Source organism: Heliangelus exortis, chromosome 3, assembly GCF_036169615.1.
Source record: "Heliangelus exortis chromosome 3, bHelExo1.hap1, whole genome shotgun sequence".
In the NCBI taxonomy this organism is placed as follows: Eukaryota; Metazoa; Chordata; class Aves; order Apodiformes; family Trochilidae; genus Heliangelus; species Heliangelus exortis.
In genome coordinates, this window is record NC_092424.1 from 68,409,730 (window position 1) to 68,427,642 (window position 17,913).

The 17,913-nt window shown below is 38.1% G+C and overlaps 1 protein-coding gene across 1 annotated transcript in view; it reads left to right on the top strand.

Annotated features, from left to right (window-relative positions):
- The window catches only part of LAMA4 (laminin subunit alpha 4), a 96,771-nt gene extending 82,185 nt beyond the window's left edge, over positions 1-14,586 (top strand). The window contains exons 29-38 of the mRNA XM_071741133.1: positions 1,200-1,364; positions 2,051-2,204; positions 2,911-3,098; positions 4,565-4,754; positions 5,573-5,728; positions 6,565-6,724; positions 7,728-7,858; positions 10,231-10,324; positions 11,461-11,580; positions 13,277-14,586. Coding sequence (XP_071597234.1) covers positions 1,200-1,364; positions 2,051-2,204; positions 2,911-3,098; positions 4,565-4,754; positions 5,573-5,728; positions 6,565-6,724; positions 7,728-7,858; positions 10,231-10,324; positions 11,461-11,580; positions 13,277-13,422 — 1,504 coding nt within the window. The 3' untranslated portion in view covers positions 13,423-14,586. The remainder of the gene's footprint in view (positions 1-1,199; positions 1,365-2,050; positions 2,205-2,910; positions 3,099-4,564; positions 4,755-5,572; positions 5,729-6,564; positions 6,725-7,727; positions 7,859-10,230; positions 10,325-11,460; positions 11,581-13,276) is intronic.
- Positions 14,587-17,913: the final 3,327 nt, after the last annotated feature.

A 17,913-nucleotide genomic window follows, 5' to 3' on the forward strand; every position in this document is an offset into this window, starting at 1 on the left:
AGTCAAATTTTAACTGATCAGCTCAGATAAAAAGTATAAAGCCAAAAATCTGTCATTAAAAACTAGCCAGCTTGGCCTAAGCACAAGATGTGGGGAAGTTTTAGCAAAACTAAAACATTTTTTTTCTAAACACTCCTTTTTTTTGTCTTTGGGTATGAGACAGTTTAATATAATTTAAAACTAGCATGAGATTAATTTTTCAGCAGGATTGATTGTTCTGATTGTTAGAGCAATCCCAAATTGACTCTGAAGCAATTGAGGTATCTTCACAAAAAGGATTCATTTGGGATATATACACTGTGGAACAGGGTAAAAATATTTTTAGCACTATCAGACACAAATGTAAGACTAAATACAACAGCAGGGAATAAGGCTTCCTGTGTGCTTCTTAAAAACTTGAAAGCATTGTTTTATTGGTATGTTTTACTGTTGTTTTCTGTGTTTAAAATTTTCTTAGAAGGTCAAATAATCAAAGCATCTTTTTTCAAGAATTTTGCCTATGCAGATACAACCAGGTCATTTTCAGTTTTCTAACAGAAACAGAGGATTGCACCTGTGACTTCTGACATCCAAGAAGCATAATTTAAAAAGCTGAAGGTGGAAAAAGGTGCCTTGGAATAGCTTTGGGGATTGTGATGTTTCCCTGAGTGTTCTGAATTCTGAACTTGCCAAAGAAAGTGAATGTCTGATGCTTTAGTTATACTCAGTTTCTTATTAAAGCAACGGAATCCTTCCTGACTTCTGCAGCAATTAATGTGTTGCAAAATGGGATTAAGTAAGAAACATTGTATAAACACAAAAAATCAGTATACTGTGATAAAAGAGAAAGAAAAATGGATAGGGCATAAAGAAGAATTAGCATGTGCTTAGATCTTATTTTACCTAAATGCTGGCTCTATCTATTTACTAGCAATCACTTAGCTTCTATCTTTACTGACTGTACTGTATGTTTTTGGACTTCACCATTAACCCCAGGATATTTTGAAGTTCATGGGCCTCTGGGCTCAGCTTTGCCAGTGGGTTTGCACTGCTGCTTGTTGCACAGTTGGAAACAAGAAGGTGTTCTCATCACTTTGAGTGCTAATACTCAGTGATGTATAAACAGCACAGAGCATTCTGTGTGCCTCTAATGTGCTGTCTGAGCACCTCCATTGACTTTTCCAAAACCAGCCTGCAAAATGTATGCTTTGCCTTTGCAGATATGAGCTGACTGTTGACGACAAGAAACAAAGCAAGAAGAACCCAGCGAAGGACAGAGCAGGCAAAAGCCCAGACAATGACAAGAAGCTTTATTTTGGTGGCTCTCCCCTCAGAACACAGCAAGCCAACTTCACTGGCTGTATAAGCAATGCTTATTTCACTAGGTGTGTAGCAGCCTTCCAAACACCTTACCAAGCAGTGGCTGTCTGACAGCTTGGATAGTAGCTTGAGAACTGATTTATTGTCAGAATATAAACCCCTCTCTCATTTTTTAAGGTTGGACAGTATGTGTGAATAAGTTTTTTACTTTATTTTCCATGGAATTTGTTGTCACAGACCTTGTAGGTTAAGATATTGTTAAAGCACAAATAAATTGATGTATATCAGCTTTCAGTACCCCACCTGCTAATGCTACGGGTGCAGTGTATAATTTGCACAGCTGTAATTTACATTTATATTACATACCTTCCAGCTCTGCCTTTGAAACAAAATTATATTAAGGCATCTCACAGGAGCTGGGGAAGTTAGGAGCTTAGTCTTGTGAAAATGGTCAGAAATTGTTATCGTAATTGCTTTACAAAATGCTTTTATATAGAAGATTTTAAGGTTAATTTGATGCTGCAGTTTGAGACTTTCTGTTTCTGCAAGCATGGATATAACACTCTGAGGTAGTATAGGATGTCTGCATTACTCAGACAAATCTGCACTTTTATCCATGACCCAGAAATGACAAAAAGCCCACCATTTAAAAATTGTTAAAACTATAAATGCAAAATTCAGCAATTTTTACGAAGACAATGCCAATACTTGCAAAAAAAGCTGTTCTTGTCATCCCCTCTTTGACAAACAGGCTGGATCGAGATGTTGAAGTGGAAGATTTCCAACAGTACTCTGAGAAAGTTCAGGCTTCTTTTTATGGATGCCCTGTTGAATCTCCTCCACTTGCTATTCTCCACAAGAAAGGAAAAAACTCGTCAAAAGCCAAAGGAAACCGTCATAAAAAGGTTTGCTACAAACTGCCCCAGTACCACCTAGAATTTTTCAAAGTTGATTGATACTGTGCCATGATTGAGAATTCTCCAAATCATGGACCCAAAATGTAGTACATGAAGAATGTTTTAGATACAGGAATGAAAGGATCCTATTCCTTTATACATTCCATCACTGCAAATGACTGCCCTGATCCAATCTATCTGGCTTAAACTTGTATCATTCTCTCTTGCTAGGACTGTAAAAGAAAATTTTGAAAACAGTACTTCAGAAACAAGACTCCTTGATTTCCTTTGTATCCTAAAGGAATAAGCTTGCTTCTGTTCTCAGCTGCTTCTGTGTGGCTCTCTCCCGACTGGGCACAATTAGCATAGATTATTATGAATGTGAAAAAATCCTTCTTCCAGCATGCAGAAATTTTAGTCCAATCATGTCCTCACATGCCCACAGGATAGCTGATATCATCAAAAGCAGAGAGGAAAAGATTCCATTAGAAAAACTGCAAAATAATTGAGTTATAATTATGTTAGATAAACAATTTTTATTTAACTTTTTATCTGCCCTAATCAGCACCTTTACTAGACCAAGGAAAATCTGACTTGGAACCATTCCTGGTATTTCTGTAAGAAACAAACACATTGCTAGCTTAGATATAAATTATATTTTTATTTTATTATGTCAGATCTTATATTTCTGGTTAATGGTTCTCTTTCTATGAAGGTGGGAAGAGATAAAGACAAGATTTCACAGCCTTCAATTGGCCTCAAAAAGTATCAAGAAGTGAATACACAAGACACTCATTGCCACTTGTCTATGAACCCCAAGGCAACCAAACATGCCTATCAGTTTGGAGGAACAGCAAACAGCAGACAAGAATTTGATCACATACCAAAGGATTTCAATGAAAGGTAAAGGCACTGCAGAAAAAACAATTATATATACTGGGAAGGAGGAAGATGTATTTCAAATTAAAAAAGAAAAAAAACCCAGAAAAAGGACATATTTTTGTTGATACCATGGCTTATTCCTTTATATCTTAGACCAATTTTTGCATAGAGCATGTTATTAGGGTATATTTAAAGGGGTTTCAGATGAGTAAGAGTAATAAATACAATGTTTCCCACTACATCCCTCTTGTGGAGTCCTCATCTGCATTGCATGTTGACAAAATGTGTCTCACTGCCTATTTGTATGAAGACTTTGAGGGTATTTGTTCTATACAAGCAATGCACCTTCGATCTCTTGAAGTAGAAGCAATGACATTAAAGCAGAGCTGGAAAAGAAACCAACAGCTGACCAAGAAATGAAGTGGTAATGTGTTGACTGAACCTTATCAGCTGTTTAAGACTTAGGAACCTACGAAATGCAGTAGGTCATAAAGCTATGAAAACTATTTCCAATTCAAGCCATTATGGAAGTTAATGTAATTAATAATTAGTCCAGATATTATGGTCATGTAATTCTCAGGCTTCCACAGGATATGCCACATGGTATGTTAGGACCAACAAGGGATTTTGGTTTAATATTTTCCATGAAAGACAATAAATTAAGCAACACAGCACTCCCTGGAAGCTTACCAGACCACTAATTCAGAAAAGAAGAATGCTATTTCCTGACTTAAATTTAAAAAAAGCATTACGTGCATTTTAATTCAATAGTTTTACTTAAGGCAGTTCTGATGGCGCCCATATGAAGAAGGAAACCCAAACTCTAGTATGTCTCTTTATCCCTACAGGACATATTTGTTTTACAACTGTTATTGCAGCTTTCTCATTGTAACGTGTATTTATGGAAAAAAAGACTACTTGTGACATTTTAAAACTGATATTGCTAAGAGCCTAAGTGTCTGTGGAATGTGCACACGTGTGTAACAGGGAAGGCCATTTTTTAGACCCAAAATAATAATACCAATCACTCAAGAAATCTTTATTGTTCACAGTGTAAAACCAAGTTGGTATAGCTTGCCATTGTTGCCTTGGACTTCACAAGGAACTACAAGGAAGAGAAAAGATTAGCACTGAGTCCAGAAAACATTAAAGGTTTGTGAGCTGTCAGGCATCCATGCCATCACAGTTTAAAAGTCCCCCAACATTACTGTTGGGAATGGAAATCTAGTGTATATAAAGTCAGTTATTGGTGACCTAAATGAATTTTATTCACTCCAGAGATTTTCATTTTTAAAAACTAGTTCCTTGTAAGGCAGCTTCTTTTCCAAAATTGACATCTAGTCCAAAAACTAGTATGGAATGTTTCTCAGAAACACCAATTCCATAAAGGAATACACGGGAGGAAAATCTCAGTCTTCCTCTACTTGCAGTTTGATTTAAGTCAATTATACATGATCTAACTTTAACATTGTGTTTTTATGTGCCAGAGCTCAGTTCTCTATCAGTCTGAAAACTCAGTCATCTCATGGGATGATTTTCTACGTCTCGGATCAAAAAGAAACCAATTTCATGGCCCTTTTTGTTGCTCATGGCCGACTCATTTTTATGTTCAATGCTGGTCATCAGAAGATAAGGATTAAGAGCCAAGAGAAATACAATGATGGCCTTTGGCATAATGTAAGTAGAAGACAATAAACATTACAATGGCACATGCTATCAAAGCTGCAATAAAGTCATGATGTGAATTCATGTGTTCATAGCCACACCTATATGTTGAGAAATTTCTGCCAATATTTTTAAATGTTCAGTGTGGCATTTTATCAGGTCTAGGGGCAGGAAAGTGAATCAGCTATAAAAACCCAGCAATTCCCGACACTAACAACTGAACAGAAGAGACAGAAACAAGCAGAACAGTAAGGCAATTAAGTTTAGTTAGCTCGGAAAGGAAGGACTAGGATGATTTTGCTCAGCAAATTTCTTTGAAGTGCTTAAGCAAGGAGCACAGCTGCCTTAGGATCCCTCTGTAGTATATGAAAGTAAAAAGACAATTTTATGGGTCAAGGGGAATTTTCCTCTGAATTTCCCTCTCTCATCACTGGCTACAGAGGAAGTCTACAGTTACTAAGCTCCTAACTTGGGCATTTAAGTGCCTAAATTAGGCCGGATTAATCCAGACCATAAAACTTGGAAGATGGTGAAAATGCTAACAGTTACAGCACCACAGCAATGAATCACACATGTGAATATATGACAGGCAGATCTCATTAGACCTTGTGATGTATTGATGGCTTCTGCCTTGTACACCAAAATGTAAAAAAGACAGCAGTTTTACTATCTGGGCTTTACATGAACATGAAGTGATGGGGAATATTGGCATTTAATAAAAAGGTCTTGGATTGTTTACAAGCTTTTCTTCTCAAACTCACCTTCTTACACTACACTGGACAGTTCCCTTAATGATTAATCTCCCAAATACTTTTTTTCTCCCTTTCTAGGTGATATTTATTAGAGGCAAAAATATTGGTCGCTTGATAATTGATGGTCTCCGAGTACTGGAAGAACCTTTCAGCAGTAATGCTAATACCTGGAGAGTCACTGAGCCACTCTATATTGGGGGTGTAGCTCCAGGAAAAGCTGTCAAAAATATCCAGGTAAAGCAGACACCCACTATGTTATCCCACAGCTCTGTGTATAGCTAATGCAAGAGCTGACTGTAAGGATGAGTTCAGACAAGAGCATATTATGATTTGAATCCTCAGGATGCTGAAGAGCAGACAGCTCAGTTCAAGTGGATAGGAAAGCTCCTGCAGGACTGGGCTGGCAGTAGCTGGGTGAGGTTTCTGTGGACTTGCAGCAGGAACTTGAAACCCAGTGGTCTCTGAGGAACAGAGAAATCCTAGTAAAACTCAAGCTTAGGTGAGACAGGTAAAGTTAGGTGAGACCAGCTTCACCCAGAGGTCAGAGATGTAGATGAGTTTCAGGGAGATTTTGTTGTCTCAGTATCTCTGTTTTAATACAGCACCTAAAAGTCAGTATTCTGCTCCACATCTTGATCCTGAAATATATGGAAAGGAGATTAAAGCAAAAATTAATATAACCAAGTCTCCTTCAAGGTAATCTTTAGTGTTATATGCCTAAAAAAGATAGATACACTACTCAGAAAAAGTAGATCCTGCCTTTTCTTGAGGATATGTGGTAGGTGTACATGGCCTTGCTCTAGCTGCACTTTGTTTGTCATGGTTCAGTAAAGGCTGTTTGAGAATCATCATGAGCTGGAGTTACCTGGAAGTCACCAGAGAGACATGAGAGACTACAAAAAGCATCTGTCCTCTTTCTCCTCTCTGGAAACTGTTTTTTAACTCAAAACTGGTGCACCAAACAATCACAGCCTTACAGCCCATAAGCACAAAATACAAATAAGAGCAGAACTATTTCTTTCCTTCCATGAGCAGTTTATCTACTAATCATGCTTTTTTTCTCTCCTCAGATTAACTCTGTCTACAGTTTTAGTGGTTGTCTCAGCAATTTACAGCTCAATGGAAGATCAATTACTTCAGCTTCACAAACCTTTAGTGTAACACCTTGCTTTGAAGGCCCATTGGAAGCAGGAACATACTTTTCATCCGAAGGAGGATATGTTGTCCTTGGTAATACATAATACTGAACAAATTCATCCCATAATAAGACTAATATTCATTGTGCTTCAGAATGGCACATTCCACCAAAGGGTGTGGTGACTTCCGAGAGGCTGTGAACCATAACATACGGATACAGATCATTATTGTGGTAGGCAGATGATGTTGAGAAGTCACAATGTCACCATGAAACTTTTTATTTCATAAGTACATCTCTATGTAAGTATGTAAAATAATTAGAATAATTTCACAAGGGAACAGATTATAGTATGGTGACCATTATCCAAACAGAAGTCAATGTGGCTAAGACCAAGTCCACCAGTAAATGGTCATCTCTTGGTTTTAATAAATGAAACAATTTTGTAATTCAAAAATCCTAAGGCATTGCCTTGAACATGTCATGCCTTGAACAGCATGACAGAACACGTATTTTCTGTCACTTAGGCCTGCTGTGTTCCAGGAAGTGTTTTATGGGGTTTTTTTTGTCACATAAGCTCTGATCTCAACAGAAAAAGAAACTGCATAACCCTATTCATTGCCAACACCAAGAGGAACTAAACAATGCTTCTAATTGTTGGCTGGCCTGGCACCAAACTGAAAAAGGGTTTTTTTTACACTGAATTACAAAAACTCAAGTAAACTCCCACTCAATGTATAAGGACTGCTGAATGTCTATTAAATTGCACAACAACAAATGGCCAAAAAATACAGAGAACTTACTTTCTGCTGTCCATTTCATTGCTAAGAAATATTTTTAAATAAAATATATCCTTTTTAAGCAATGAAAAATAAAGAAACCCTGATTAATACTTCAAGCAAACATAATCAAAAGTTGAAATGGGTCATTGACAGCACACCATGCCATCTCTTCACCTACGTACACTGGGACTGGTTCCTATGGCTTTAAAGACAGGACTTCACCCTGGGGCTTTCAATTTCCCTTTTGACTTTGAGTAGACATCCAATTTCATCACTAACTCTGTGCAAAAATAATGTTACTCTTTTTCCCTCACAGATGAATCCTTCAGTTTAGGCCTGAAATTCGAAGTTGTTTTTGAAATACGTCCCCGAAGCAGCTCAGGCATTCTACTGCACGGTCACAGCGTGAATGGAGAGTATTTGAACATGCATATGAGAAATGGACAGGTATAATTAAGTTCACATTTCCTCCACTGCTTTGAGTGGTTTCTCTCCTACCTACTTGGGTTCTGCTATATGCAGCTTTTGTCTTACAAATTTGCCGTTAATTGATTCTTATTTCTCTCCTAAATATATTAACTGCTTCGATTAGGCAACCTCAATACTTTTAAAATACAAAAAATAACACCTAAGGCAAAATCAGATCACTTTACTGATACCAACTATAAATATTCAGTGAGTAGTTGAAAAGAAGCAAGAGCACTGACTCTTTGGTGCTTCTCTTTCCTCCACAAAAAAAAAATAAAATATACGTATCAGTAAAAGTAAGAAAATTGTCAATGAATTCTTATTAGAAGACTGAGATGTGCTTGCTCTCTTCTTGCTTTAACAAACGTGTGTGATGAGGAGAGTGAGAGAAAGGGGAAATTCTCATTATCTGTTGATCTGGTTTCTAGAGCCTCTGGATTTTTGTCAATTGAAAAAGAGAGGCTTAAAATGACCTTGGCAGGTAGTTGTTGCTGTTGCTATTTTATTATATTCATTGCTGAAATCTGTATCTCTTCACACTGCACACGTACAGTAACTACTTTCAGTCTAACTGGACAAAACAAGGAAAGGTTCAAAGCAGGGTGGTAAATCCTTTTTGTAGAAAAGAAATTCAGGGCATAGTAAAGCATCTAAGCAATGTTGATAGTCCTTAACCAATGCAACACACTACCCAGTACCTAACCACCAACCCAAGTGTAATAGTATTTAAGTGAGGCTGGCTGTACCTGCATTAGCAATGCAACACCTGAGGAAAAATACTGTCACCTCCCTTATGAGAACAGGAAGGTCCAGAAGCGACTGAGTGGCAGTTTAAGATGAAAATTCTCCTTATCCTAAAGGAGGTGAAGGTGTCTATGTTGACTACAGAGTGAACAGCAGGTAATTCAGTTAGGCACCTAAGTTTTGACAGATGATTAGGTAAGATAAAGTCCATTTTTCACAGCTGTAGCTTGTCCTTGGTAAATAAACAAAAAACTTAAAGCATCACTAGGTATCATGCCCCACTTAAAGATTGCATCTATAGACAACTGGTAGAGCTTAGTACTTCTTCTGTAAAGATCTGATGGAAGATTTGCATGTCCAGAAACTTGCCTGGTTTTCCAATTGTATCAGCTAATCTAACAAAAGAAAGTACTTCACTTACTGCTTCAAACATCACTTCTTGTATATGCAATTCATAAACAAAACTCAGCCTGGAAAAGCAGCTCATCCCTGCTTGTCACTGCAACAAGTATGCCAGTTACATTCTCTTAGTAAGGACCTGTGGATTTTACCACAAACTGTCTGCTCTCTTTGAATGCATTGCCAAAGACCCATTTTGTGAAAACATTTTTGCTGGACCAACAAGAACAATTAGCACCTTTATTACATTTTTAAAAACATGTGCATGTCTCTCCATCAGCACAGCTTGTCTGTGAGATTCATTTAGGAGCCACTTTCTCCCATGATTCTGCATTTGCTTAATTCACTCCTATATATTTAATCAACAGTTAGATATAAGAGCATGAGGATCATTGCATTTTTGTTTGTTGGTGTGCCTGTGGAAAAAAAATTAAAACTACAACTATATTGAAACAGAGATCCTCTAAAATTAAAAATAAGTTGTTTCCTTGCAAATTTTTCAGTCAACAAGGTGTCAGCATTACCAGGGACAACTTAGACATTTGAAAAGACAAGGTATTGCAGTGTTTGGAGTTGTCTGACAATCACCACTGGGAGTTTTGTGCCCCACAACAGGGAGATGGTGCTGCTCTGCCAACACTGTGACATTTCCATGCAACACAATATTAATCCACATAATTAAAGCAGAGGTATAAAACTCAGAATTATGTTCACTTTCTAGCTCTAGCAGAAACTTCCTGGTAAACTTGAAGAAATAACCTTAAAATTATTTTTAGGTTCCTTAGCTATTCCTTTCTCACATCTTGTCTGTTTGTTTATACTTGGGTTTTTCATGACTGTTTTCCTCACTAAGAGGCTAGTAAGATGCCAAAACATCATCTGATGCCTCTAAACACTAATTTATCACACAGGAAATTATAGAGTAGTGGTATTAGAAATTTAAGTGAAATTAGATGTTATTTTTCATATTTTAAAAATTCTTTCTTGAGTTCCAATCAGAAATGTCGTGGAAATATTGAATCTAAAAAAATAAATACATCTGTGAATTAAAAAGGTGCCTCATTTTAAAGAATTTCATGAAATAATATTTTTCTTTCACTTACATACTAGACATGTTTTGAGTGGTGAATGAAGCATCATTACAAGAGAAGGAAAAAAGAGAACAGGACAGGACAGTGTACAGTGACGTCTATATTATTTTCCTACAGGTTACTGTGAAACTGAATAATGGAATCAGGGATTTTTCAACTTCAGTGACTCTGAAACAGAGTCTATGTGATGGCAAGTGGCACCGAATTGCAGGTCAGTAAAACATGATCATCCCCTTAAGTAAGGTGACCCAGTTCTCCCTCCCCAGATATCCATCTCCATGGGCTAGTGCATCAGGAATGAGTCACATTTTCTATTCTTCCCTTTCACTTGCCAAGGTGGAAGTTTGCATGAAAGAGACAGTCACTGAACCATAGAACCATAGAATGGCTTGAGTTGGAAGGGACCTTAATGATCATCCAGTTCCAACTACCCTGTGTGGGCAGGGACACATCCTACTTGAACAGGTTGCTAAGAGCCCCATCAAACCTGGCCTTGAAAGCTTCCAGTCATATTCCTCCTTTAGATAAAGAAACTGTAGAGCTTCCTGAGAAGACAAGAACTCATTGTTATGATGAACAAGCAAGGAGGGAAGTTCAAAGAACACAAGACAACCTAGAAGAAATGCTGGCAACCTCTCCCAAGTCGTATACCAGATGTTGTTCTTATTTTCCCAATCAGAGGTTAAATAACTTTGTAGAATGCAAGAGGCATAAGCAAACACTGCCTTTAGAGGTCAAATAAAAGGAAAGATCTGCAGATCCCCTGCCTCATACAGAGAGATGTCTACAGTCAGGATTTTGCCCCTGTGCCAGACATCCACTCTTCTTTCCTGGGTCTGAAAGTCAAAAAGTACATTTAAACCTCAGGTATTTTTAACTCACTCACCTTCCTGTCTAGATGCTCACTTAGGATGTGTCCCAGTGTCACATCCAAAAGAGATATGAGTGTGCACCTTTTCCCCATGCATTCTTGTTTACTTTTGAAGTAAACCCAGGGACACAAGCAAGGAGGAAACCTCACTGCCCTCTTGTACATCCCAGACTGGGAATGATTTGGCATAGTGTTACTGAGCCACATCCCATTGTCTGCTCATACCCTGCAGCCCAGACATAGCTGCCAGCAATCAGGAGCCCCACACAAAAGCACCCTTTCTCTCACACAATAACTTCCACTGGCCCTGCTCTGTGCCAAAATCTGCACACATATTGCCACTAGCACTGGCTCACACCCAATCTAGCAAATACTAAATTACACTACTCAGATCAAACAGGTAACTCCTGAACATCACAGAAAATTCATGATCTACTTTTTACAATCTTTTTGATCCCTGCTCCTCTGCCTTTCAGTTATTAGAGATGCCAATGTGGTGCAGCTGGATGTAGACTCTGAAGTCAACCATGTGGTAGGGCCACTAAATCCAAAGGCAATTGACCACAGGGAGCCAGTGTTTATTGGAGGTGTACCAGGTAAGGTTTCGGCAGCTTTGTTGTATGTCATTATCAAATTTCAACATAGTTTTCAGAGAAAGCATAAAGGTTTAGCTCTCATTTCAAAAAAGAAAAAAACCCAAAACGTACCTCATATGAACTACACAGTAAAATTCAAAGGCTCAAGAGCTGATCTGAAGTGTTTTGCCTCAAGTTCTCAAAGAAAAAAGTGATGCTTCATTGAAATTAAAGAATTCACAGTTGCTGAAGGGCCGAGTATAGAATAAGAAAAGAAATCAGCAAGCTAAAAAAAACCCACTTTTTTTCCACTTTACTTTCCAGTATGGGCTTACTGATTCTTAAGAAGTTATTTATCTATTAATGGGATTGGAAAGTCACTGTAACTGGAACCTCAGTGTTTTGTTGCTACCAGGCTTCTTACTTTGAACACAAGACAAAACATGAAGATTCTTTTTCTGACTAGTGATTTCTATTGCACAGATGTCTGCTAATGTGAATTTGTGACTCACAGACCATCTGTGTAGCGTGGGCCAAGATTACTACATTTACTTCTCTTATTCAACAGACAGAGCTACTCTGTTGATGTTCATATGCAAACTGTAATCAACTCTACGTGATTCAATTTTTAAGTCATCTCCTGTATATTTCTCATTGAAAACATGCAGCATTATTTCTCTGTGCCTTGAATGTCAATCACAAACAGCTCTAACTACAAAATGTATTATATTGCTTATCTTATTAGTGGCTTGAGTGCATGATGTGTGCATCCATCCCACAATACCAGGAGAAAAAATGAGCCTAAAGGGAATTATAAAATCTATGTGCAGATGCTTGTTCACTCTTTAAACCTAAACTTAAATTTTACTAGCATGGAACTCTTCCCAGAGAGGTAATATAAAGTGGTAATCGCAAATACTGTTCTGCTTCATCACCAAGCCTTCCACTTCTGCATTAATTACAGAATATTAAAGCAATGCCATACATAGGCTCTAAAATGCTATTATCTCCTTAATACAAAAAAACCTTACAATTAACTTCACGACAACAAACAAGACACAATACTACCATGTAAATGCCATAAGCAAAATGCAGACTAACTAATCAGACACATATAAGAATACATTTAACATTAAAAGAAATTACAAACACACACCCTGGGATTCATCTACTCAGCTATTTAAAAGAAAATGCAGCATCAAAAAATGCAAGGTTAGGCCTCTTGTAGTATCAAGAGATTTACATAAATGTAAATAACTCCCATACTTACTTTAATGGTCTCTAGGACACTGGCAGTAGACCAGACCTTTTAAAAGACCCACAGAAGATTCAGCAGAACTGCAGTTAGAGGTGAATTGAAAAGAGAGGAAAACACACAGCAGACTCTTACCATACATACAGGTTAGACTGGAGACACCACCTTTCCTTTAGTCCCTGCAAGTTTCTCAGTGGAACAGAAATACTTTTCATATATTGACTCTTCCAAAAGCTGGATACTCTAGTGTTTAATACAATTTTCCACTTCATTTGGACTCACCTCAGTTTTATTGGTGAACTGGTCCATGTGTAGGATGTACTATGGCATGGTCTTCAAAATAGACCACTAAACTGTAAATGGGGGGACTCACCTTCCATTATAGATTCTGCCACCAAACCAATTATTTGGGTCATCATGAGCTGTAATTTTATTTAATTTTTTTTAATATGCTTCTTCCAGAGTCTCTGCTAACATCCAGCCTGACTACACGCAACTCCTTCATCGGCTGTATTCGTAACTTCATGGTTGATGAAAAACCAGTGAGTTTTAGTAAAGCAGCTTTGGTTAGTGGTGCTGTAAGCATCAATACATGTCCAGCAGCCTGATAGTGCACTGCATCAATCCTGCAAAGTTCCTTTGACCAGAAAAAGAAAAAGAGAATAAAAGAAGCCGTGTTCATTGAGAGAGAAAGAATGAAAATATCAAGGATTCATCTACAGAAAAAAATATATTTAAGGGTCAGTTCTAACGTGTATCTGCAAACACAAATCACTGAAGAATAAAGGGCTGTTGCTTCTGCACTTCTCTTACTATACCACAAGAGTGAGCTTCACCATTTCTTATAGTTTATCTGTGGCCAGTCTGTGACATGAAAACGTGGGAGTATAATAGAAATTAAAATTATTTTAAATATTTACTTTCAAGATAGATCCTTCACATCATTTCATTCCATACCTTAGTTAGATCTCCTCTTTTACAGGAAGAGATCTGCTAATGCACATTAAAGAATAAAGCTAGGCAATAGACTTATATTGCATATCATTTTGTTCAAAGATTTTTTAAATTTTATTTTCCATTCAACTTGTTTATATGTTGCTCAATTAAAATGGAAGGCAGAGAGCATACCAATTATGTAGTTTTACCAACCATAAAAAACTAAAATTTTTATTCAACTTCAAGATTGTATGGATATGTTCTAGAACAAAGTAAAGATAGGGCATATATCTTTTAAGAAATACACTTTCTATAAATTATCATTTACCTAAACTAGGTAACTTCAGAGCAATAGTTGCCTAATCTTGGAAGAGACAAAATTCAAAACTTCAAGTTTTTTCTCTATATTTTTAAATGCACTTACATACAAACACAGCATTTAAATCAGAATCCCATTATGACCTCTTTTACACTGATATAACACAAATATGAAGCATAGAAAGAAGAGTCATATTCACAGTTTCAAGCAAATCCCTTATCATATACAATTATCACCTCCTTATGAGACTGCTGCAGAAGAATGTAGAAGATGATGCACTGCTGCAGAGGAACTGGGAGTGAAACAGGAAGGTGTAAACAGAAGGGAAAAGGATGCAAATCTGACCTATGTTAAAACCATAGAAGGTAGATGGAAGTTAGTACAAGGCTTTAGCTCACACTAGGCTTGAACATCAAACAAGTCTCTTGCAAAGCTTAATCTCTTCAGTGACAACCTACAGGGCATCAAAGCCATTTAAGTTCCTTGTCTTTAAAGAATAAACTACTGTTGATAGGAAGTTTTATGACAGATGGGCAAATTATTGCTGAAAGTAACTAAAAACATGACCAGCTACAAAGCAGGAAAGTATGAAAATTGAAAATAAGGGACATCATCTTATAGACTAAAAAATAACAGGAGCTTATCTGGAAAACATAACAGTGACAACTGGAATTAAAAAATCTTAAATCTATGGACAGCTGGAGGAACCACCAGAACAAGATCCTTATGTAAGCACTGATCAGTAGCTTCCATACTACTCTAGCAGTAGGAAAAGTGTTTTGACATTGGCTGACACTGAATGGTCTTGTCTTACTCTGGATAAAGAACTGCAAGCTCTGGACAGACTGGCCCAGAACCTCTCCAGCAGCTGGGACCCTATCACTGCCCCTCCGCTTTTCTCTAGAGTTCAGTGGTGGGTGGGAAGTAATCAAGAGAAAGTGGTGTGGCTCCAGCAGCCACTGCTTCTCCTTCCACCAGCCTTGTCAGCTCTGCTCATGTTTTCAGCCCCATGCCTATTCTAACTGCTTCTCCTGGACACATCTCCCATGGACACATGTTCCCTGCAACTCTGAGGCAATATCCTCCCCAGACTGACTTCCTTCCAGACAACCATAGGGAGTCCCTGACTTCTGGGAGTGGTGTAGAGCCCCCTCTTTTTATCACTCCAAAGCCAACTGTTTGTACTTCAGAAGCAAGCAGTAATTGTCCCCCTTTGCAGTCTCTCTGAATCAAGCACATCAGGGGTCTCCAAATCCAGTTGCCTTCAAGTGACATCTTTGTGTCAGGTAGCAAAACCAGTATGCCTGCTCAACTCTTTCCTGCTCCCAGCTACTACCCAGACTCTGACTAGAAAACATTTAAGGTTTTTCCTCTGGGATTTTTTTTTTTTTTTAGTTGGGGTTGAGGGGGAATGTCCTCACATCAGTGAGCTGGGTTCCCAGTTCCCAGAGGCTATGCATGGCATCAGGGCTGTGCAGATGGGAGAAGCCAAAAAAAAAAAAAAAAAAAAGTCTCTCTCCTTCCAGTGGCACTGAATTATTAGACTGGCTCCGTCAGTCTCATGACACCACAATCTGAGTTAAGATTCCTCAGGCCCTGGTGTCTAGGATGCTACTGCTGGAGACAAAAGAACAGCAGATTCCATGCTTAGATAGGTTCCTTACAAGGATTACTGACGTTCCTTTCAAGGTTGTCTGCAGCTGCTAAGCAGAGATAGCCAGGAATGGCATATTCTTGTGCCACCTAGGAACATCACATTAGTGAATGCTGGTATTAAGCAGAGCATTGTATATTAACTGGTACACACATACTCAGAATGCTTCTCCATTTTACACCTGCTTCAGACTAAAGCATATTTTCTCATATCCACATCCAAGCTCTGTGAATAAACAGTATTTTTCGTATCCATATTAGCTGCAATGAGATTTGGTTTTGTTCAGTGGATTTACATTTAAGAATGACTTTTCTGATTAATTAGTCCTTTGCATACTTAATATCTGGAAAAGTAAAAATATAGTAAAATATAAATAAATATGTCAATTAAAAAAACCACATTAAAATTCATAAACTGCTACCATTCAATTTACTTCTCCTTACTATATCACCAGCTAATCAATCGCAGCAGAATCTGTGGAGGATATATTCTTAAATTTTAATGTCTAGGCCTCAGAGATGCAGGTTTTCACTCTTCAGAACCAGGTGAATACTATTACCACTATAAACCAGAGGACACTTGCAGACTCAGGAGAAAGATATAATGCAAATTTCACTGCCCCAAACACCCACAGAGACCTTGAAATTAACATTATATATCCACCAAAGTAAGTCTGTATGTAATGCACTATATTATATACACCTCCACATCCATTTCAAAGCCCCTGGTATTTAAGAGAAAGCAATTGCCTAAGCAGTTTTCTTCCCAGAATTCAATTTGTCTTCTGTATCTATATTAAAAATAATAGGTCCAAAATACAAAAAGATTCATCTGTGAAGATTTGGGAAAAACCTACAAGTTCCAAGGTACATTTTCAGATTGTCCATTTGCCTTTTCAATAATAATATAACTGTCTCAATTCTATGGAAAGCCTACTGAAAAAATGAGCACTGAATTGAAGGATATGATAAATTTCTCTGCCACCTTCAAGGTTTTAGTAAGTGTTGTTACAGCCATTATCTAATCAGGGCTACAACTACTCTGTTATTATATCACAGAATATTCTGAAATTTGACATTAGCATGGCTATATAAGAAAGAATCCAATTTCAAGTTGAAGTACTCAAGAAACTGCTTCAAAATAGGGTATGTAATTAGGATCCCTCGCCCCTCTATCTCTTATTTCTGAAGATCTGTAGAGACTTCCCATAGTTATGCGTTCTTATCAACCTTTTCTTCTCAAGAATTAAGAGTACGGACATCAGCCCATAAAGGAAAATGCTGGAATCACACATTGCAGGCACCATCCCTAGGGTCTGGAATGTCTGTACACATCAGCACAGTGCTGGTTGGATGCTGCTTCTCTTGCATATCAAGCTTAAAGTGTGGATCAGTCTCATATCTCACAAGTTTCTTGATGGTCCTCTTCTGCAACATCCTTCTTGGCTGCATCAGCATCTATACCCATAAACTGATGTCAAAGAGCACAAAGCAGCCCAAAACCACCAAAAAAATCCCACATGAAATAGCCCAAATCTGATCCCAAAGTGCCCCAGAATTGACCCACATTGCCCCCAAGCAGGCCAGAACTTATCAAAATGGCCATTTTTTGAGAGAAAATGTCATCACTGATCCCTAAGGGCCGCAAAACTGACCCAAAATGACCCAAAATGCCACAAAGCAACAGTCACTGGCCACCTGCTGGAGAACCCTGGGGGGGTGCGCACACAGGCAGAGGGGGTGAGTAGATGTCAAACAACCAAAAACTGACCCCTGACATGACTAGAAATGGCCCAAAAGGGACCCTAAACTCCCTCCATCTGACCTCAGATTGCCCTAAGTAGACCCAAACTGCACCAAAACAGAGCCGAAATAGCCTGAAATTGGCCATAAATGCCTTAAAATGCACAAAAACTGATCTCAAAAGGCCCAAAACAACCAAAACCGCCCCAAAAACCAAATTTAGAATGGTCAAAACCTGATCACAAACACCCTTAAACAAACCCAAAATGGCCTAAAATTGGCGTGGGAGTTAGGGGGAAGTGGTTTTCTGTCTTGGACACTTCTTGGGTCACAAATCTCTCTGTACTGGAGGAGCACTGCACGGACCTCATGCCCAGTCAGGTTCGTGAGCACCTCCACTCATTGTCATGGCATCAACCGGGCACTGCGTTCTTTGTATTAGAACCTG